Here is a 22,612-nt window from a genome sequence, read left to right as displayed (position 1 = left end):
TCCAGATTTATTTTAGGTAGCTGTTTAATATCTTGAACCAAGTGGATTCCCAGGTACCTGATCTTTGGTTTGACACCCGGAAACTCCTCATCCTGGTTCCACTGCATAAGCTCGGTCTTTTCTTTATTTATTTTATAACCAGAGATCGCCCCAAAATCTTCTGCTCAATCAAAAAGTCTAGGGATAGCCTCTTCAGGGTTTGAAGTAAACATTAAAAGATCATCGGCATAAAGAGCAAATTTTAACTCTAAGTTAGCAATATTAAAGGGTTTAAAGAAGGGTCCGCTCTCAACTGAATAACAAAAGGTTCAATATACAAATTAAACAGAAGGGGGGAAAGGGGGCACCCCTGCCTGGTACCGCGAGATATTTGTATCCAATCTGTGAGATGGCCATTTACAAGAATTTTTGCTTTAGGACAAATGTATATAGATCGGATCGATGCTATAAAGTTCATTGGCATACCAAATGTGGCTAGTGCTTCCCACAGATGGCACCAATTAACTTGATCGAAAGCCTTTGCAGCATTGATAGCCACAATGGTCAAAGGGGATTTTTCATAGATAGCGACATCTATAGCAGTAATTGCCTGAAACGTAAGGAAACATAAGTTCATTCAGCTGCCTACCTGGCATAAAGCCCCTCTGATCGCCGTGCACCACTGATTTAATAACTTTAGCCAATCTCGCTGCCAACACCCCCGCAAAAACTTTATAGTCAGTATTTAGCAGCGAGATTGGCCGATAGGACTCAACGATCTGAGGGTCTTTATTAGGTTTTAATATTAAGGCTACTGTAGCTTCCGTCCAAGTTTGTGGAACAGCCTCACCTAAAAGATGTATTTTATTAAATAAGGTTGTGAGGACCGGTACAATTAATTCTGGGCTAATTTGATATAAATCTACTGGGAGCCCATCCGGTCCCGCTGCTTTACCTTTCTCCATTCTTTTTAGTTGGTTATACACTTCTCCCTCTTTAATAGATGAACTTAAGAAGGCCCTATCCGCTTCAGCAAGATGAGGTAACTCTAATTGGTTTAGCCAAATTTCAGCTCTTTCAGGGGAGAAGTCACCGCACTCTGCATACATCCTTGATATGTATTTTTTGACTTCCTCCAAAATCTGACCGTTATCATATGTCAAAGCCCCTATATCTTGTATAATTAGACTTGCGATCTGATTTTTGGCTCTATCAATTCTGGCCTTCCAAGTCAGGAGACACCCACATTTCTCCCCATATGAAAAGTTTTGTAGTCAAAATGGCGGTTGACACCATTGCGTGGGAGTACCCTGTTTGCAGTTCTTGGCCGCATTGGGTTCGGACCCAAATTTATGGGGTGGGTTATACACGCAACCCATGGCTCATGTCACTGTGAACAATCATCGCTCCACCTCTTTCCCCCTGTGTCGAGGCACAAGCCAAGGATGCCCGTTGTCGCCGTTCCTGTTCGGCACGGTTCTTGAGCCGCTGGCGGTTTGATAAGGGGAGACCCGGGTATTAGAGGCATTAGATGGACGAATGATCACGAAGACCACATATCACTATATGCGGATGATATTCTGCTTTATTTTGCCTCTCCGGCGCGCTCATTGCACTGGGTACTTCATATCTTTCACATTTTTGGGGCACACTCTGGGTATCAAATAAACTGGTCTAAATCCCAGATGCATTCCCTTTGGGGAGAACCGCCGCGGAGTCCTCGAGGATATGATATTCCGGTGGCTTCCCAGGGCTTTCTTTACTTAGGGATTTTTATCACTATCAATGCCACACTGTGTTTTGAACCTGCAAGGGCCGCTACAGAGGTTTCGCTCGGATGTCACACATTGGAAAACGCTCCCCATTACTCTGTTAGGGCGTGAGTCCTTACTCAAGATGCTATCTCTGCCACGTTTTCTTTCCGCGTTGCAAAACACTCCCATCCCGGTCCCCAACACCTATTTTCCGCAGATTGATGCCCAGTACGTGATTTATTGTGGGACAATATGCCGCCTCGCATAGCCATGATCACGCTGACAATGGGTTGGTATGATGGAGGTATAGAACTGCCAGATGTGCGCCTCTACTATCAGGCTTCACAACTGACGGCCATCAACCAATGGCTGTTCGGGAGACATGATGATCCCAGCTTTCGCACTGACCACTGGTTGTTGGGGAAAGGGAGCTACAATAGAGCTTTGTATACAAACCACAGGAAATTGTGCTTGACTGGCCCGACGGCGCGTATGGTGGAGGTGTGGCATAGAGCGCAGGGACAGATGGGCTGGCAGGGACGCCTCACGAAGGCTACCCCCCTATGGGAGCCAGACATTCTGGGACGGCTTAGTGCTTGTGCAGGATTTGATTAGTGGGAGATGATTGGGATCTCTACAGCGGGCGATCTGTGGGTTAAGGGCAAGAAGGCATCATTTTCAGATCTCCAAACTAAGTACCAACTAGCGCCGTCTGAGAGTTTTCGCTACCTACAGATCAGCCATGCTGTTGAATCCTCCCTTCCTAAGGATGCACCCCGGACTCCTCTCCCCTGGAGGACAGGCTCTTGCTGGATCCTATGAACCGCAAGGCCATCTCTCTCACATACAGGAAATTGATCAACAATCGGGAGGACCCAATGTTGAAGCTGAGGGCGTCCTGGGAGGTTGAATTGGGAGAACTAGCCGATGAAGACTGGCAAGAGGCGTTGTCCTCACCCCGAGAAGTGGCAATCCCGATGTGACTTCGCCTGGTGCAGCTTAAAATTCTTCACTGAGTATATTTTGATGCCACGCTGCTCCACCGGTTGGGTAGGCCGCTCTGACACTGTAATCAGACTGGAACATTCCTGCATATCCTATGGGGCTGCCCTCACATACAACAATACAGGACGGACGTAACCAGACAACTGACTAGGACTTGTGACAAGTCTATCCACCCAACTCCCACATTGTGTCTACTCAATATCTGGGAAGCAACAGACCTCACGCAAGCCGAACAATCATGGGACACAATGGGGTGGTGTATAGCGAAGCGGAACATTGCCCAGAAGTGGGGCGTAGACACTATAACGTTGTTGAGAGATTAGGCATAAAGGGAGAGGTTGCCCACGTAAATGGGATCACAAGTGGGGGCGCTGGAATAAGTATAGGGGGAGATATGTGTTTCTCCGACTGTGGAACTTAGGAGGAAAAGGCTCCTGGAGTGGGAGGAGGGGGGCTGACGATATGATGGCACATGCTGTGGACAATCAGGAATAGATGGGTATTAATGAAGTTTCCTGACCCGGGAACATGCAAGTGATCTACATGCGGATTGTTATGCAATTGTTGGAATATGCTACCCTGGGCTCCTGCTGGATTGATGATGGAAGGGATCGATATGTAATTTATTGGACTTTCTTGCCTAAACTGTCAATGTAATGTCTCTATTGCTGGCTTTTGTTTCTAATAAAAACTGTTTAAAAAAAAGAATGGAATGAGGCCCCAAGGGACTGCAACTGGCTGAGATTAATTCTAGAATTCCATTCAACACCTTGTTCTTGTTACTAAGGATAATCCATTGCAGTATGTTCAGTTTCTGGACTGCTTTTCCTGTCAAAGCACCAGCTAATCCAACAAAGTGCTGAGCGTTCAAGTGATATTCCTTAATCCTATTGATGTGGAAACGATGGGCCTGCTTAGGTTCCAACCAGTGTAGCCTCCCCTCCTCCTCAGAGGAATGAGCTGGACAAAAAAAAGTTGGGAGTGTGAGGACATCGCATATAGAAGGGTGACAACAATTGATTAAGAGAGGATGCACAAGTCCTAAGCACCAGTTTATCAGGGAAAATGGTAGTGTACGGATTGTGGACTAACAATGTTTGAAGCTCAGTATTCGATTTGGGGCTCTCTGGTTGGCATAGGTAGGTACCTGTGACAAATAGGGATCCTTGTGTCTAGTCAGGGTAAGGGAGTACACCCCTAAAATAACCCCTGCTCACCCCCTTGGTAGCTTGGCACGAGCAGACAGGCTTATCTCAGAGGCAGTGTGTAAAGCATTTGTGAACACATACAGTAATCAAGTGACAACACTACAGATGGACACCACACAAGTTTTATATAAAAAAACAAGCATTCTTTATATAGGTTTAATACAAGACCATAAACGACAAAAATCCACAATACTGTTACTTTAAAATGTTAGAATTTAGCTTAGTTCTCTTAAGATGGTAAATGCGACACTCAGAGTTCAAAGTACCTTAAGATGCGACACGCAGAGCAACGAAAGTGTTGCAAGGACGGTGATGCGTTGCAAATCCGGTGCAAATAAACAAAGATGGCGCTTTCTTCTTGATGCGACACGCTTCCCGGTGATGCGGCGGATCTGCTGCGACGTTGATCCTCTCCCCTGGTGATGCGAGTTGCTTCCACAACGATGCGAGCCGCGACAGGCCCTGCGACACTCCTCCCGATGATGCGGCGGCGTCTTCTGCGACACCGATCCTCTTCTCCTGCGATGAGCCGCGACAGGCCCTGCGACACGCTTCCCAGTGATGCAGCGGCATCTGCTGCGACGTCGATCCTCTTCTCCTGGCGATGCGAGGCGCTTCGGTGGACCTGCGATGACAACGATTCTTCTGCGACACGCTTCCCGGTGATGCGGCGGCGTCTGCTGCGACGTCGATCCTCTTCTTCGGCGATGCTAGGTGCTTCGTGTTGTGAAGCTTTCGTGGCAGTTGGGCGACACGCTTCCTGTTCTTGAGTCACACTTCCAGCTCCTTGCGGCATGCAAGTCTTCAAGAAGTCCAGCAAAACTGCAGTCACTTCTAGAGAACCCTTGGATAGCTGGTGGGTGAAGTCTGTAGGCCCTGAGACTTCAGCAGGAGGCAAGCTCTTTTACAAAGCCCTTGGAGATCCTTCACAAGTTGAATAAAGTACACACAAAGTCCCTTCTCCTTTCTTTGGCAGTCAGGCAACCACTGCAGGCCAATCCCCCAAGCAGCACTTCAGCTTAGGGATAGTCTCTCCTCAGTTTCTTCTGGTTCCACTCCTCAGCAAAGGTTTCTTCTCGTTTCACAAAGTGATCTAAACTGCTTGGGTTTGGGTCCCAATATTTATACCCAGTTTCTCTTTGTTCTCTGAAGGCAGAGAGGCCTTTGCCTAGTCCAAACCAGTTCTGGTCAGTCCTGGAGCACTTTGTTTACATGACTCCTTCTTTCCTTTCAGAGTGCAGGGCAGAGACATCAGACACCACAGGAGGTGGAGACAGCATTCTGGAGGGAAGGCACAGCCCTATTCAGGTCCCAGGTGCAACTCCTCCCTCCCATCTAGATGCAGATCTCTCTATTCACCACTGGGCTGACTCACCCTGTCTCCTGGAATCCCCCAGCCCTGTCACTCAAACTCCAGACAAGGACTACACAGCCTAGCAGAGGCAGGTTTGAATGGTTAGACAAGATAATATCTACTTTCTAAAAGTGGTATTTTCAAACACAGAATGTTAAAACCAACTTCACTAAAATATGTATTTTATAATTCTGAGTTAAGGCATACTAAATTCGAATTTCTACCATGTTCACTGAGTCAGTTAGGATTATAAGATGTAAAAATCAAACTGCCCATTCAGGCCTATGGAGAACAGGTAGCCTTGCAATATTGAAACACAAAAATGGCTTTAATTCACTATTAGAACATGCCACACACACCAGGGCATGTCGTACCTTATACTTACAATGCACCCTGCCCTTGGGCCTACCTTAGGGGTGTCTGATATGAAGAAAAGGGAAGGTTTAGAGACTGGCAAGTGAGTGCACTTGCCCAGTCAGCATGACAGTACCAGACTGCACGCAGGCTCTGCAATGGCAGGCCTTAGACACACTTTTACAGGCTTCTTCTGTGGGTGACACAACCAGTGTTACAAGCCCACCACCAGCATTTGGATTTACAAGCTCTGGGCACTCCTGGTGCACTGTACTAGGGTCTGACAAGTAAACCAAATCAGCCAATCATGGAATCACTAATCCATACATCAATTTACAATAGGGAGCACTTGCACTATGGCACTCGACAGCAGTGGCACAGGGCCCAAAGCATCTAACACCAGCAAAAACACATGAGGCAACAGCAAAAAATGGATGGAGACCCACGTCAAGATGCCAGGTCTAACACTCAGTGATTCAAAAACCCGAAGTATACAATGGAATTTCATGCAAGCAAGGAAATCGGGCCCGGATACTCTGGTTGCTCTAACGATGGCTATGCCCGTGATTGCGACTAGACATGCGATTGATCGCGCAGAAAAAAATGAAATCAATTACCTTCTGCGAGATTTTTTCTTTTTTCTCCTTTGTTGCCACGCCTTCAACTCCGGGGTTATGCCAGGAGTAGGCTTGGCGTGATCGATGGTGTACACATCTTTACCTTGTTTCCAGAGTTGATATTTTTCTGGCTGGAATTTCTTCACAAAGATATCCATTGATATCTGTACCATATCATTACTGCAAGAACACTGAAAGGTGAAAAGGACGTGGTCATTTTAATAGCAGCAACAACGGCATGTCCTCGCTACCATTTTTACACTTTAAGCCTGAAAAACAATCTTTCAGCATTGAACTCATTGAGAAAGTCATTCAGTGTACTTTTTCTTTAAAAAATAACTTGCTGTCTACTCCTAATCGCACTGGTCTACTACTTTCAACAGGAAAAATAAATATATTTCTAATGCACATGTTTATATCATAAGCATTAAAGGCTCGTTAATTTAAACTACAGTCTATGTGTATTACCTAAAACACAAATTATTCAGAAAAAACAACGTTTCACAGAGTACTTACATAAAAAACTTTTTTAATTTTCAATGCAAACTACATCTGTACTAAGAATGGCAGCCACAGTGGAATGGAAAACTGCAGAATGTGGTATGAAAAACAAGATTAAGGAGGCACTGTAAAATCGTGGCGGACCATATACTGCCAAAGTAGTTTCTCCCTGGGTAAGATGGAGATTTGTTTTTAAAGGACTACATCTTTTCTGAAGGCCATGTGACCGTCATTAAACACTGTTTGGAGCTCAGATGTGGTAAACATTCTTGTTTAGATGAAAACAGTTCTTTAGTCAATAGAGGTTTTGCAACTAGCGAAGATCCAGTCATCAAATTGATGCACAGATCATGAAGTACATCTAGTGAAGGATTCTCCCCTGCACAGTAAGCCAATAAGCTCCACAGACATAAGTGTGGCTTTGCTTTAGATTACTTTTTATAGTACTGTTATACTTCAAATATACATGGGCCACTAATCCAGTTCAGCCACAGGAACTTAAAGCCTGAGCGGCTGTTTATATATTCAATGGGGATAAATGAAGGGGAAGAGTTTGTGTTCGAGGTATCAATTGGCAGGGTCAATATTTTTTTAAGTAGTTATATGCTCTCAAGATGATTCTTCAGGCTTTCCCTTTCATCGTTTGCAGAGTGCATGTCATCTCAGGGAGAAAGGGGTTATCCACAGTATTCTCAGAAAGGATGTTTACATTAACCAAAAATTGTACACGTGGTTTGATGGGCCAATAATTAATCAATTTTGCACTATGAAGATTCATTTATCAGAGCAGATGGCCTCGTCAGAGAAACCCAAAGAGTATCGCCTGCAATCAGGCAAAATGAATGGCTCAGCATAGTCTTAAAAGATCTGAAAAGACACAATACCACCCCGTTTCAGACAAAGATTGTGTTGCCAGTGCAAATAAATACTTTACCCTAATTAACAGGTAGCAACAATTCATCTGTCTAGTAGTTTAAACCAAGCCTCAAAATATGAGTATATTACCTCTTTGTATCCCCTAATGAGTGCCTATGAATTTCTAAATCTGGTCACTGATCTTGCCCATTTAAACTAGGAAGAATCAGGAGTAACAGACCTAAAGGTACTGTATCATGGCAAACACTGCAGAATGCTCAAATGCACATTTTACAAAAAATAATTCTACCAGAAGAAATAAAAGTAAAAAAAGACATCTACTATGGATCTGAATACTGATCACATCCCTCTTCATTGGTCTTCTTTTTGTTTGTTTTCAGCGGCTACAGAGGCACATGGGCACACAACTGATGAAGCTCTAAAACTGCCATACTTACGTTCCAATGTCGTTTTCCAGTTTAGAAAGAAAAAGAAACAAGCATTTACAATGCAATGGTCTCGGCATTGTTAAAGTTAGAGCTATTGGCATTGCTCATGACATTATTTTTGTTTATGTTTTTGTTTTTGAAACATTTAAAGAAACGGCATTGTTATTTACAATGTCAATAGCTTAATCTCTCTCAAATGCGAGACCTATTGCATTTGCACCCACACAGAGCCACACACACAAAGCCACCCACACAGAGCCACCTACACACACACACACACACAGTTACCCACACACAGACAGAGCCACACACGCATAGAGCCACCTCCAAAAAAAGTCACCCACACAGAGCCAAACACACACACACACACACACACGCACACACGCACACACACACACACACACGCACACACACACACACACACACACACACACACACACACACACACAGACCTCTGCAGCAAACACATTAACCCACTGAGCCGGGGTGCATACACTCAGAGGGGGTGCATAAACCGAGAGGGGGTGCATACACTCACAGGGGGTGCATAAACCGAGAGGGGGTGCATACACTCACAGGGGGTGCATACACTCACATTTACAATGCAATAGGTCTCGCATTCACACGATTTTGAGCTATTGGTATTATAAATGGCAAAGCCTTTTATGTACGTGTTGGTTTTTAAAACATAAAAGGCATTGTCATTTACAATGCCACTAGGTTAAACTGTTGCAAATGCAACCTAAAGAATGCCCCCTTCCTTCTGTAAATCTTGTATCGTAATGGTACTACTGGGCGTGAAACACATTGCCAAGCGGGGGTACGCCAGGTAGCCCCCAAGCCAGTGGTGTAAAATAAAACAATGCCTCCCTCTGCAAAATTGTGATGACCCCCCCTCTCCCATATCTCACGGATATTCCTTGGGCTTAATGGGGTCACCCTTTAAGGGCTGAGGGGCCCCTGCCTCAAGCTTCGCCAGTGGGTAGAGAAAGAATGAATGGTTTAACCAGAGAGAGAGGAATACTCTGGTGGCTCACCGCTAGAGATCAGAGTAGTAATTAGTCTCTAGGATGAGAAAGTTGCCCTCCAGCCTCCACTTGAAAACGGGGGTATAGTTTGCCGGGGAGGCATGCAATGCTGTAACGCGGGTAAAAGTGTCCAAAGTCACACCATCTGCCCGCTAAAGAGCGGCTCGCAGTGGACAGCTGGCCGGGCTGATTAGGGGAGCTGTCGCTGCAGAGCCCGTCGGGGCAGGTCCCAGCTGTGCCCCTCCGGGCTGCAGGCATAGTCGGAGGGTAATTGGCAGAACAAGAGCGCATTAAGGCAGATATAGGAGGGAGCCCCGCGCTGGCACCTTCTGTGTGTATGAGCTAAAGGCGGGGGGTTGTGTGTGTCAAATGCCTCTCAGACTACAGAATACAGAGAATGCTACGTCCAAATCTGAAATCAGGTGTGCTCGCGTGCCTAAGTGTGTCTGTCTAAGTGTGCGTGCTTCATAGTAATAGTCTATGTGTCACTGCATCGTAGTCTGTGGGCTACTTTAATCACGTAACAGTGTGAGGGTATGCACTACTGAGCTTGTGAGTCACGCTGTTTGCAAGTGGGTTTGTACCTGACAGTTACTGACCTTGCTGTTGTGTGACCCACTCTGTGTCTGTGCCATTGTATGCGTGTGCGTTTAACCTTGAGTGCGTGTGTATGTGGAGCACGTAGTACTGTGTGTGTGTGTTCGCGATGGTGTGTTCGCGATGGTGTGTGTGTGTGTGTGTGTGTGTGTGCGCGTGTGTGTGTGTGTGTGTGGCGAGTTACAGTATGTGGCCTATTGCGTGTGAGCCACTGTGTTTGTGTGCGTGTCCCACTCTGTGCTGTGTATCTATCTATGTGTGTTAGTGTGCGTGCGCTGCTGTATGCATACCACTGTATGTGTGCACGGGTGCCGGAGTGTATAGACACACACACACACAGGCGCGCGAATCCTCTGTGTGCAGTGTACGTCACACGTCATCTACGGTCCTGTTCCGCTTTATTTTATTTTGATTGCAGAATGGAAAATGGTGGGGCACTAATCCCTTTAGGCATTGTATTGCTGGCAAGATGGTGGCAGCGTGAGTGGCCGGACTGGCAGTCGTCCCTTACCTCACCCGACGCGGGTGTAGATCAAGTGGCCCTTGATGGTGCGGCGGTACGCAGCTCTTCAGACGCCCCAATGCTGTTTCTGTGGCTGCATTTCTACTTTACGGCTCAGGTGTCCGTGAGTGGAGATCGCATCGGGGGAAGCAAGACAGACTATTTTCGCGGTTCGAGCGCTGTGTGTGCGAGCAGCACGCAGCGTGCTCCAGCAAAGCAGGCAGAGGCGGAGCAGTCTCTGGATCTTTACACGCCGACCACAGATCATGGGGCCTAAGACGGAGAACCTGCTTCCAAATCTAAAACTTTAGCCAGAGGAAGTGAGGCTCTCAGGAAGCTACCGGATGGGAATGACGCCTCGAGCACAGTGGAGATGGATTCGGGCAGTTTAAAAACAAAGGAATAGCTTCAGAGTCCTAAAAAAAACGAGGGCACCGGAAGACACCACCGCCTTTCTCCGAGGCAGAGCAGAAATGCCTCGGAGAAAGGCAGCGTCGTTTTCGGATTCAGGGGCGTGTTTTGCTGTTGTCTCCTCCTTGAGACTTCTTGCAAAAAACACGCCCCCGATCCGAAAAGGACGGGGCCTAATCTGAATGACTGACCTCTTCTCCAATGGCTGGCCAGCATTCAAGAGGCCAGCCAATGGAGAACAGGGGAGAAGAGGGGCGGGTTCAAGCCCCTCTTCTCCAAGTCATTAAATCTCGGAGCGAGACTGCGCAAGCGCAGCCGAGACCTAAAAAGGGCAATGATGCAGTAATAGCTAAACTCCACTCTGGCACAGTACTGTTATACAGAAACTGCTCTTGATGGATAAAGGAGGTTAAAACATCCCTTCAGAGCACCACGGAGAAAGCTCATGTAGAGCATCGCAATCACTTCGTTCCGGTTTAGGCTACTTAATGCGGCAACAAACAAATGACAGAAAAAATGCAATTTTACTAGCGAAACAATATTATAAAGAATGTCAAAATGAGTTAAAAGTGCCAGGCACTAAAGCAGAGTTAAAAAAGCGCGTTTTAAATGCATGCAGCCAGGGGAACGCGCTGTGCAGCCTTAACATAAGGAAAAACGTTCCCCACAACTTTTGGGCCTGGTGCCACTGCACCTGCTGCACTATTCAAATCATGACTATAGTTCCTGCAAGATAACTGCACTTATGACTGCCCCTGTTTAGTAGTAAAATATAGCAATATTTGGTGTTTAGAGGACTTGACAACTTTTGCTCCTGGTATCACTGTAATTTTGTAATCATGACCATAGTGCCTACTAGATAACTGCAGATGTGAATGTCTGTTTACTAGTAAAAGTTTGCAATAGTCTTTGTTTAGTGGGTGTCCTTAGAGCTTTTGACCCTGGTGCCACGGCACCTGCTGCACCATTTAAATCAAGCCCCTTTTAACTGCAAGGTTACAGCCTGCTTAGTAGTAAAATATAGCAATTTTAGGTCAGGTAGCAAAATATAGCAATTTTAGGTGTTTAGAGGGAAAGATAACAAACGGTATGCAGCATTAACCAAAAGAATTTTTTTTCGAACCAGCAACGCAGATGGGAATGAGTAGTTAGGCCACGGGAAACTGATAAAAGAGACACAGCAGGGAGAACAGGCTCCAACCAATAGAAACGGAGGAAATTAAACTGGCAAGCATATGGACCAATAAAAAGTGAAGGCAGGATGTAAGTCCCTTTTAAAATATATTAAAAACAATAGATTTCACATGAACAGCGCAAGCGCTACCTAAAAAGGAGTAACATGTATAGGAAAATTCATGTATTAAAAAAATATCCTTACTATTATTTTTATTTAAAATTCCACAAGAAAACTAACTGTTCTGGTGTGACAGATGGGTGGGGCTTGTTCCCAGTTACTTCTTATCTAGGAGGGTAGGATCAACATTATATACAATTCCAAAGACAGAGAGCTGTAATAGAGTGAAGTCTGATTGTACTTTCCAATACCATAGTAAGTTACCAAGGATTTATGTTTGCCCGTCCATCCATGTTTAGTAGACAAGTACTAAGGCACTTGAAAATGAAACAGACCGAATAGCTTACTACAGTTTACGGTCGGGGAAGTTGGAAATTGGTTACTGTGGATGGGAAGATTGTATATTTGCAATTATACAACTAGAGGAATCCTTAAGTGTGTATCATGATGGTGCTTACTTAATATTACATTTTTCGTTGTCATTTCTAAGGTCTGCGTAACACGAGTCATTTCTGGGATAACTCATTAATTTAGTCAGTACAGCTAGCATAGAGTAATCGAATATTTCTATAGCTGAGTTACATACTGGTCTGTTATACACTGTAAGCTCTTTTAGCCCATACCTTTGGTCCCAAGTTGGGACACCATCCTAATGTTTAATTGACTTCGGCTGTGTCATCCTCTTTTGCTAAAGGAGGTATCTAACTTGTCCCATATTGCCTTTCTGCAAGCGTGGCTGTCTTTGCACGTCTGAGCCTATCATCTTTGGTTAACACAAGCAACATAACCTGAACACCACTTTTTCCATGCACCTCATCCACTCAAGTCGGGAACAAGAGGAAACCATTGAAAAGGAGAAACAAATTACATAGGTGAACACTGATCGTACTAACACAGTTTTTACTATATAAGAAAAAGACAGAATAAGGTACCAAAACCATGAGAAACAAAGTGGCACACAATGTAGGCAAAAACGCTTTGAACCCCAATAAAAAAACAAAAATGTTTTTTAAAAAAAAAACGCTTTGAAACAACAAAGATAATAAAGTAGGTGAAATGCAACACGTGCCCTGTGATAATGCTCACAAATATGTACAAACAACCTGCTATCGTCTTCCATAGAACGACATATCAACTACCTGAACATGCACACAAGCACGATCTTTCTAAAAAGCTCGGGTAAACCTGCTGTGCATTATTTAGAAATGCAAGTTCGTAATTAGAATGACAGTTCACAGCACTCGCCGGTTCTAAAGCAAGTCAGGTGAACCATTACTTATGTTTTAGTTGATTCCTGCTTGTCATCAAATGAAACGTTTAACCAATTACATTTATGCTGTCAGTCGTAAACCTGAGTTAGAGTTTAAGAGCTAATTTGCTGAATTTCAGTGCGCATTCAGTTGCCAGTAACTGCGACATAAATTCACGGCTGTTTTCCCACATACTAAAAACTGACACTTTGTTAAACTCTGGAACCCTGAATTGAAGTCAGAATTGATAAAATTATATTTTATTACCTCTAAAAAAAAAAATCACACACCCTGCTTAACAGAGGCCACACATTCTCGAGTACAACTCGTGGCGTGTGAAACAGACTCCCGCTTCTGCACTCAGGTCTCAGGAGAGACGCATCTTATTCTCTAGCAGATTCAAGACTTGCATTTTCTGCGTGGACTTCCCGTACTGTGCTGGGGCATGCTGCGCAAACAGCTGAGAATGCTTACACAAACAGATCACCACGTGTGATAAAAATAAGACTGGGCCACAGTGACAGATCTGTGGCTGAAAGTTTCCAATGACCATGTATGACACTGCTAAACATGAATATACACAATTTAACACCCTTTCAGAGAAAAGACTGCAAGTAACTACCTACACCAGTGTCAAATTTTCAGATAAGTGTTATTAAGCATGCCAGAAGGACTTGCCCTGCACATCTTATCTGTCTTCACTTCTGCTAAGGGTTTCCTAGTGCACTGCCCTCTAAAAATGCCTTGTGCAGTTGGAACAGCTTGACAAGCCTTCGAGCGTCATTATGCATGGTCTGCGAGGTGATTGTGCCCCCTCGTGCACATTTTCTGGAGCCTTTCCATCTATGTTGGATATCCTCATTCATTTGTAAGCAGTGACAATTGGTTGTTTTAATTAAGGTAAAATAAGCTTAGTCTGTCCAACACTCAGGCTCATTAGGGTACCCAGTACTTCTCAATAATAGAGTCAACCACCAATGCAACACGTTCACACTTTCCATCAGGTATTTTGGAATTTACAGACTGCCAACTGGGTATCAGAACCAACCTCTTCAACAACGTTAGGCATGCATTCTCATGAAATACCTTTGTTAAAGTGAGGTGCCCCATGTGAAAGCATACGAAAGTCTTAAATCAACTACTCGTCAATTTAGAAAGTTAAGTTGTTTTGCTGGCTGACATTTTGCCTTTGAATTTTTGTCAATTTTATAAAATGACATTTTGAGCAACAACCTATTAATTTCCCATATTTTTAGAATGGAAAAGAGATGCAACATTTGGTGGTGCGCTGGTGAATATTTTTTGCAGCAAGGACAAAGTGACATCTATGGCTAAAGTAATTAAGTTGGAAGCTGACTCAGCTGCAGAGGGATTAGGAGGCGTACAAAATATATTTTTTAATCAATAGTCAAGCTATTTAATAATAGATGTGGTGTTTTTGGCATGTCTATCTGCATGACATCTGTGATAAATAAGCAGAGTCAGGCAAATCACTTACCCTTCCGAAGGAAAGCCCTAAATATGTGACAATGCCTTATGCAATGGTACATGTTACGGAAGCTGACAAGGGAAATAAAGCAACAGTTTAATGGGGTTGTGAAAACTGTTAGACACTATGTGGTGCTTGACCAAAGCCCGAAGTATGAAGATTAGAGTCTTGATTAGAAAACAGAATACAATGCCACAAAACCCCCCCCTCCCCAGAACGGATAAGGAAGCTAAACACGGTAGCTAGGGGGAAGAGTACTGCAAAGTTGTAAATTCAGAATTTATCTGTACCAATACCAAATTCTAAAGGTAGCTCTGATTCTGGTCACAACGTTTTACTCTAGACTCATTTAAATTAAGGATAGAAGGAGGGTGAGGGCACACTGCCTCACATCCTAGCACTCCATTTCCATCATGGTAATTGTACTGCACGATAACAATTCCTTCTGTAGTAGTCTTTAATGTTTCACCCTTGATTGTGCAGCCTGTGCTGTGCAACTCTAGGCATGCGTTTCAAGACTCATTCCTTCATCAGTAGAGAGCAACATGTCATTTTGGGCGTGCTCTCAAATGATGAACCCAGAAACACGTGTCTATAGAACAGCACTACCTGCATCAACCTTGGTGAAAAACGACAGCAACTTTTAAGTAAGCATACTGTATTTATCAGAATGCATTGGGGTGATCTGCGCTGGGATGAGAGGCAGTGTGGTCCATCCCCCTTAAATAAAGAGTAGTAAAAGAGTTTGGGAAATTTGGTTTCAGCACCAGGCCCCTGGTGCTAGCCATAATTAACATTCAAAGTCAGGGATCCTGACACAGCCCATTAAGCCTATCTGGGGAATTAGCTTTAAGAATCCGATTAACCCCAGGTAACGATGAGCTGGTTGATATAATTTAAAGGCACGAGCACTCACGACCAGAGAATCTATAAGGCGAGGTAAGGTTGCACCTTATGCTGCAACATTATGTACGCGGCCACTAGCTAGAGCACTAGAATGACACTGGAGAGCAAATAAAAGCCATGTTGCAGGAGAGGTTGGGAAACATTACTTGAAGAAAAATATTGAATCATTGTATAACTGGGAACAACCCTCTATGTTATCCATTGCACTAGTTGTGGTTAAAAAGGTCGGCCTGTGTCACAGGAACCCACGCCTACTAATTGGTGTTTTCTGTCCAAGAGGTACTTTCAAATTGATGTGTCCTGGAGATCTCACCTCCTGCATGGCATAGAAAGTAGAGTGGTAAAGAATGGGAGGGACTACCCTCTTGTCAGTACAAACAGATGAATGTACTCAGAACTGTACCACCTTTGCCTTGGTGTGCTAGCATTCACCCTGCTACAAGTTTCAGGGTCTCCTACACTACTGGCCCCTTTTTGATAGATTAAAGATAGTTTTCCAGCAACTTCACATGAATTTCAGTACAGAAAATATCATCAAATGTTCTCCAGACAAGACCAAAATGTTTTGTTAAGTCAACTACAGACTACCGCCTCTGATTTTTAAAGTTTGTTTAAACATTTTTATTAGTATTTCTTACAACATATACATTATATCAGAGCATTACATAACAATTCAGATGTTTGTGGGGTCTCAGGACATAGCAATCTACTTCGAGGGTTCAGACCGATTGTGTCTAGGCAGCCCTGCCCATGGAAGGCTCTTCGGAGCAGGGCCTATAATCTGGCAAGGGTGGAGCAGGAAATATATAAATGTCTGAGCCCATTGGAAGCCCAATGACTCGTTCATCTGGGACTGTGAATGCTCTGGTAGAAACCTAAAGTAGGGTAGGGCTAGAGGCACTCTTGTGGTTTGACACCCAGTGATCACCTTTGACTACCATTATTTTAACTGACTTTAGTGTGTTATTTCATCCTAGCCTGGATGTACGACGGTCCTGCATATGCCTTGCTTCTCTTACAAGTTTCTTTCTTGTAATCTTGCTGTCTTTCCATGGGAGCTGTCACGGAGTAGGACAGCCTTGCCAAGAATGAAATGTGTGGAATGTGCATTTGAAAGCCTGAGAGGGAGAGAGAGTTGTGGAACGTACTCTTTTGGTCTCGCACACATGTGCTCGGTGTTGTACATTGAGATATGAAGTGTGTGAATCTATAAGCAGTTGTGCACAATTGTGCATTGTGTTGTATATTGATGAGAGTTATGAAGTTCTTACTATTGGCTTTGACATGGCCTCATGTCATCCTTTTTCCTGACTTTTCCTTTCTTCAGCTTTTCTGCGTGCACAGCAGCGCTTGCAATATGCTTGGGTTATTCAAGTTCAAGGTCTTTTTGTTTTTGTGAGGGATTGTTTATGTACTCTGAAAGGCCTTGTGAGCTTCATCAAGATAAAGGCTAGAACATTCGAGATTTGGAGAAGGGGACGTGAGAACTCCGTCCTGCCATGGGAATGCTTGCTTGGAACCTGGCCAGTTCTGGTAAGATTCATCTGGCCCGGGGGAAGGTCTTTTTCAAACCTTCTAGTGTGTTTAAAGCTGAGGGTTGTCGACTCAGAAACCGGGAGTTTGGAATTTGAGTGGGGGTGGATGCGTCTACCTCAGAGTGAAACCCTGGTTGCTGAGGCTCTCAAACCCCGGCTGTTTTAACGTTCCCTGTCAGAAGTGGGTGAGATACGGTGTTTGCACCAGGTGATATATTGAGTTTTGGTTATTGCCATTGTGATGTTTGGCCAGTGGTTTTGATCATTTGAGGGGTCTTCTTTGTGATGTAGGGGTGAGTTGAGGTGCACATCCAAAGTAATCATCTGATGTGTATAGTAATCATTTGGTGTGTGTGTGTGTGTGTGTATATATATATATATATATATATATATATATATATATATATATATATATATATATATATATATCACTTTCTTCTCCACATCCGGCAAAATCCACACCGAACTAAGGTGATTTTACTTCACTCCTTGTGCCGCCATGACGCGTTTCAGCTCCACAGAACCTTGCTCACATGACATGTCGGAGCCCAATTCTAGTGCATTTTTAAAGTGCTAGTGCAATACGTAAACACATCACATGACCTGCCCAGCATGGACATAGACAAAATACTAACAGCTATTAAGCATGTTTAAAAAGACATCAATAAATACAAATAAAATACCGAAAAAACAATTGCATTTGGTCACTTTTTTTCTTAGTGTTTTTGTTCATTGTTTTTTTCTGTGTTTTGTTCCTCACTCTACTCTTAAATTCTGACAGTGATTATTGAATATACAATCGATCAGATAAAACCAAAATAGGTGACCCAATGACCAGTAAAATACTGAGATATCCCAAAATCAGATGCATAATAAATGACAAAAATTGTTCAAATAGAAGGAGAAATGGCCTTGCAGTGTGTTAAGCTTACAAAATAGATGGCCAGGTCTAATCCTTGCATACAAAAGAGAGAGATTATACATATAAGGAGATGCCTAACTTTGCCTAAATGTCGGACATGGTATGGAAGTGCTATCGTGTTTGACGTGAAGTGCCAATAATAATAAAAAAAAGTATAATTTAAATCAATCTTATGCAACAAGTAAAAACTACTGAAATATATTGGAGGTACCTTCCAAGTAGAGTATAAATAACTCTTGCTCTATATACAGATGTACATGCCAAAAGATGACATGTCAAAATAAATGAGAAAAAGGGAAGGATACTAATCCAACGCAAAACTTAATTTTAGTAGGACTGAAATATCTGGGTGCAAAAAAAGGGGGCTGACGTTGTCATGGCATCATAACTTAGTATCATAGTCAATTACTCATGTTTATAAGTGTATATCCTAATCATCAACAAAATGGGCTATATGTATCCCCAGGATATAGTAATGTTAGGCCCAAGGCTATATAGTATATAAGACCGTATTGATGTGCAAATTTGGTTGTGCAAATATGTTTATGCAAACCAGCTGTGCAAACTTACATATTCCAAGAGGCCTAGTTAGAATAGTTGGAAATAAATCTACTGTTTAGGTAAACATACACAATGCTAAAATATATATACATCTTTCTGATCTCTTGCAGGACGTCCAGTATATTTGCTGGAGTCTTAATTCATATTATTTGCTGCTTGTTTATTCATCAGTATTATTCATGCATTATGTTTATCACGTGTGTTATTATTGCTTGTATATAAACATGTATATCTTTGTGTATTTGAATCTTGCGCATTTCACATCTGGGAAAGCCTTTCTGTTAGAAAGCACTGTGTAAAATAAAACCCCAAGCCTTATTCTAAAGAGAGAGAGTCCTTGCATTTTGTAAAATAAAACCATTTTCTAAAGGTGTTATTTGTTTTGTGTAAAAGTCTTTGCTGCGCCACGTGTTGAGATTATCTGATAGGCACAATCAAGACAAGGGGGCTATATGGAAGGGGGACCCAGGGGTCGGTCTTTGCGCAGAGAAATTTAACTAATCAGCAGAGCGACCCCTCCATGCTGAAAGGTGGCCACAAACGACCATATGGGGTTATTACGAATACTGTGTTGCCGCCTCTGATGAACTACTTGAAGTCTGTTTCTCTGACTGCAAAGTGAAAGGAGTTGGTAACCACCTATTCCAATGTTAAAAAAATAAACAGTCATTTGTCAAAAGACATAGCATGACATTTTGAATCTTGGTCTTTGAAGCACAGCAAATATGATGAGATAAATTGAGAATGTAAAGGCATCTTTATTTATTGCTTGGATAGTTTGGGAAGCACTGGCTTGAAACCAATTGGAATCAAAAGGTTAAAGGATAAAAGCGAGCTTATGTATTCGGATTAACATCTGTGCAGGGATCTCTCTAAAATTCACAACTTTTTTTTTCTTTAAAAAGCTGCTTCTGGTCTTTTCTGAGATCACAGCCAATTTCAACAAGTTGGGAAAGCAGGATAAGGAAGCAATAATTAATAAACATTCTTCCATTAACTATCTGCTGAAATGACGTTCATGTTGGATTTCTTTAGGAGTATTCAGTTGAGTGGAATCCTGCGAGTAGGACTACAAAACAGGGAGCATAACTTAACTGTTGGCTTTCTTTCCCATTAGTATCCATGTCATGTTTCTGATGCTGTGATGTGTTAACAGCGAGTTCACAAGTGCAACTTTTTTTTTTTTGCTTCTACAACAGAGCAATATTTTCAGGAAGGTTACTATTTTCAGTCAAGGTTTTGGAAAGTACTTTGTTAGAACGACTTATTTGTTTGTAGTATTTAAGTAGTGCTGGCCTTGTCCCAAGGGCATAGGAGTGCTTACATACAACTGGAAAGATAACATGTGGCATACGTTGATGAAACAGATGATGTATGGAACACCTAGTTAGGCAGATACATTTTGAAGAGATGTGTTTTAGAGTTCCTGAGGAAGAGATTTGTGTCCAGTCTGATATGATCAGGGATAGATTTCCATAGCCTGGGGGGCAGACAGGAGAGGTTATTTGGATGTGTTTGCCCTTTTGAAAGCTAGAATTTCCAGATTTTGTTTGCTTCTGTTCGTTGTGCTTCTGCCACCTGTGGCGAGTTAAAGTTTATTCTTCAGGTAGAACAGCTGGCCAGAATATAAAGCTAAACAAGAACTCTTTTAGTAATTTCTCACCTCCAGGAGGAGAAAATGAAGGTGTACGATACGTGGTTATCTGGCATAAGAGTCTAGCTGCATGTAGTTCTTTTAAAATGTATAGGTTTTAGTACAACGCAACGTTTTTCTGTTCTAGATACTCATGCAGATTTTTTACTAGTTTGTGTTAACTTTTCACAATTACGTCATGTCAAATATTGGACATGTTCATCAGGATTTGTATTCCAGTTTATGATATGCGATATCCTACTTCTTTTAAGATATTAAACCAGCTTGTTCCCACCGCTATAAAAGGTAGATACATAGAGACAGCTGATTAGCCAAAATTGAAACCAACAGCCTGACATGAATGAACATCTTTCAAATAATGCTTAGAGAATATCAAATAGGAAGTATTATCATTCTCTTCAAGCAATCGTTAGTCAAAAATAAACAACTTTGTTTCTGACAGAAGAAATTGGCAATGAACAATAGATATGGCTTAAAGGGTGACGTTTCCCTTTTTCTTTTTTATTCGTCAAAAGGAGCAAGTTACAAAGAAGAAAACAAATAAACATTACACAAATGAGCAAATAAGAAGTGAGCGAAGGAAGACGGAAGGGGAAAGGCAAAGAAGAAAAGAAATACAATGTTTTGACATGAGACAATTAGCCGATGACACTTATTTCCAGAGCGTATGCCTCTACTTTTCGCTATAGCCAGCTCCCTTTTTAAGATCTCCCTTAACATTGCCCACCATTCATAAGCTTTGGGTGGGAATTTAGAGCTACGTCTGGCTTGTAGCCAAGTATCTGATCATTGTCTGTTAAGTGTACATGAATTTTTAAACGGGAAGTTATTATAAAAAAAAAGACATCTTTCCAGAAATCAGTCAAGCCAGGACAGGTTATAAACATATGTAGGATATTAGCAGCAACCAATCCACACTTGGCACATTTGCATTTGTCATTTGAGCTGATACTGATGGGGTTGGTCCATTTAGCTATACGTTCTGGGGTGTAATAGCGCATATATACAGTTTTAAATTGTTGCAGCTTTAAATCAATGGAACATATTGCAGTGTCTAGACATTCCAATGATTCTTCAATATCCACAGGAGCTACATCTTGTCTGAATATCTCACTCCATTTAGTCGCTATTTTAAGGCTATCGTTTTCCCATATTTGAGAAAATAGTTGGTAGGCCTTACTGATGGTCAATTTTCCCTCTGAGTGTAAATAATTCAGTATATCAGAACCTATAGGATGTCTGATATCTCTACTCCCCCATAAACAGTCTCTAAACTGTAGATATTTGTAAAACATATTTTTGGGGATGCCATATGACTTCTTAAGGTCTGAGAACATGAGGAAGCCAGTAACATTATATAGATGTTTGAGTTGATAAACACCATATATGTTCCAAGATTTAGCTTGCACGTCATGAAAGATTTCCGGGAGCAAGGGATTGCTCCATAATGGCATGCAAAGATGCGTCAAAGGTAGGCTGTACCTAGATGTTATATCTTGCCATATGTACACTATGTCCCTCAGTGTCTTGAATTTTACTCTCAAAGTAATTTGGGTCATGGATCCTGTATAAAAACATGGTACTATCATTACCAACAGCAAGGCTGTAGTAACAGTGTAGCTTGTTCGAGGCGATAAGGTCGCTAAGGCGTCCTGCAAAAGAGGCCCAGAAATATGTTTTAAAATCAGGTAGTTGTAATCCTCCATATCTGTAAGATAATTTAAAGAATGTTATAGCACGTCTTGGTTGTTTATAACTCCATATGAAGCTGCTAATAGCGCCCTCCAATTTTTTAAAGAAATAGTTCGGGACACGCAATGGTATTGCCCTAAATAAGTAGAGACATTTAGGCAAAATAATCATCTTAACAATGTTGCAACGTCCTATAATACTGATAGGAAGTTTATGCCATTCCTTCATTTTAGTAACCATATCTTTAAATAAAGGCTCATAATTCAGTTTGATGACATGTCTCAGGTCTGCGGAAATCTGTACTCCTAAATAGGTTGCTGTTGTGACCAATACCAGTCACTGCCCTATTTGTCCGAAAGTTAGAAATAATCTGGGTCTTATTGACATTTAAAAAAAAAAAATGTTTTAACTTTCTTTATTCAAAGTTTTCATTAAACATGTACAGAGGTGACATAGGCTATTAGCATCAAAGAGAATAGCAGCACATAACATATAAACGGTGACATGTTCCCAGGATTCAACAATTAGGCCAGCATCGAGTCCAGAGCAATGGCCAGTACTGTAAACCTAAGCATTGGGGGGGGAGATCATGGAGCGTAATGAACCCTGCACCCCCACCCATCTAAGTAGAGTGTTAGCGCGTGGCATTTGGTGGGATTAAGTGTACCAGCATCGTCTAATCCATCCATGCATGG

At 42.6% G+C, this 22,612-nt stretch overlaps 1 protein-coding gene across 1 annotated transcript in view; it reads right to left on the bottom strand.

Annotated features, from left to right (window-relative positions):
- The window catches only part of KDM4C (lysine demethylase 4C), a 1,697,337-nt gene that overhangs the window by 804,381 nt on the left and 870,344 nt on the right, over positions 1-22,612 (bottom strand). Inside the window, exon 9 of the mRNA XM_085633463.1 lies at positions 6,272-6,462. Coding sequence (XP_085489589.1) covers positions 6,272-6,462 — 191 coding nt within the window. The remainder of the gene's footprint in view (positions 1-6,271; positions 6,463-22,612) is intronic.

Source organism: Triturus cristatus, chromosome 2_1 (genome assembly GCF_964204655.1).
Source record: "Triturus cristatus chromosome 2_1, aTriCri1.1, whole genome shotgun sequence".
Classification (NCBI taxonomy): domain Eukaryota; kingdom Metazoa; phylum Chordata; class Amphibia; order Caudata; family Salamandridae; genus Triturus; species Triturus cristatus.
Note: the sequence above shows the minus strand (reverse complement) of the source record. Positions and strands in the feature narration are given on the sequence as shown.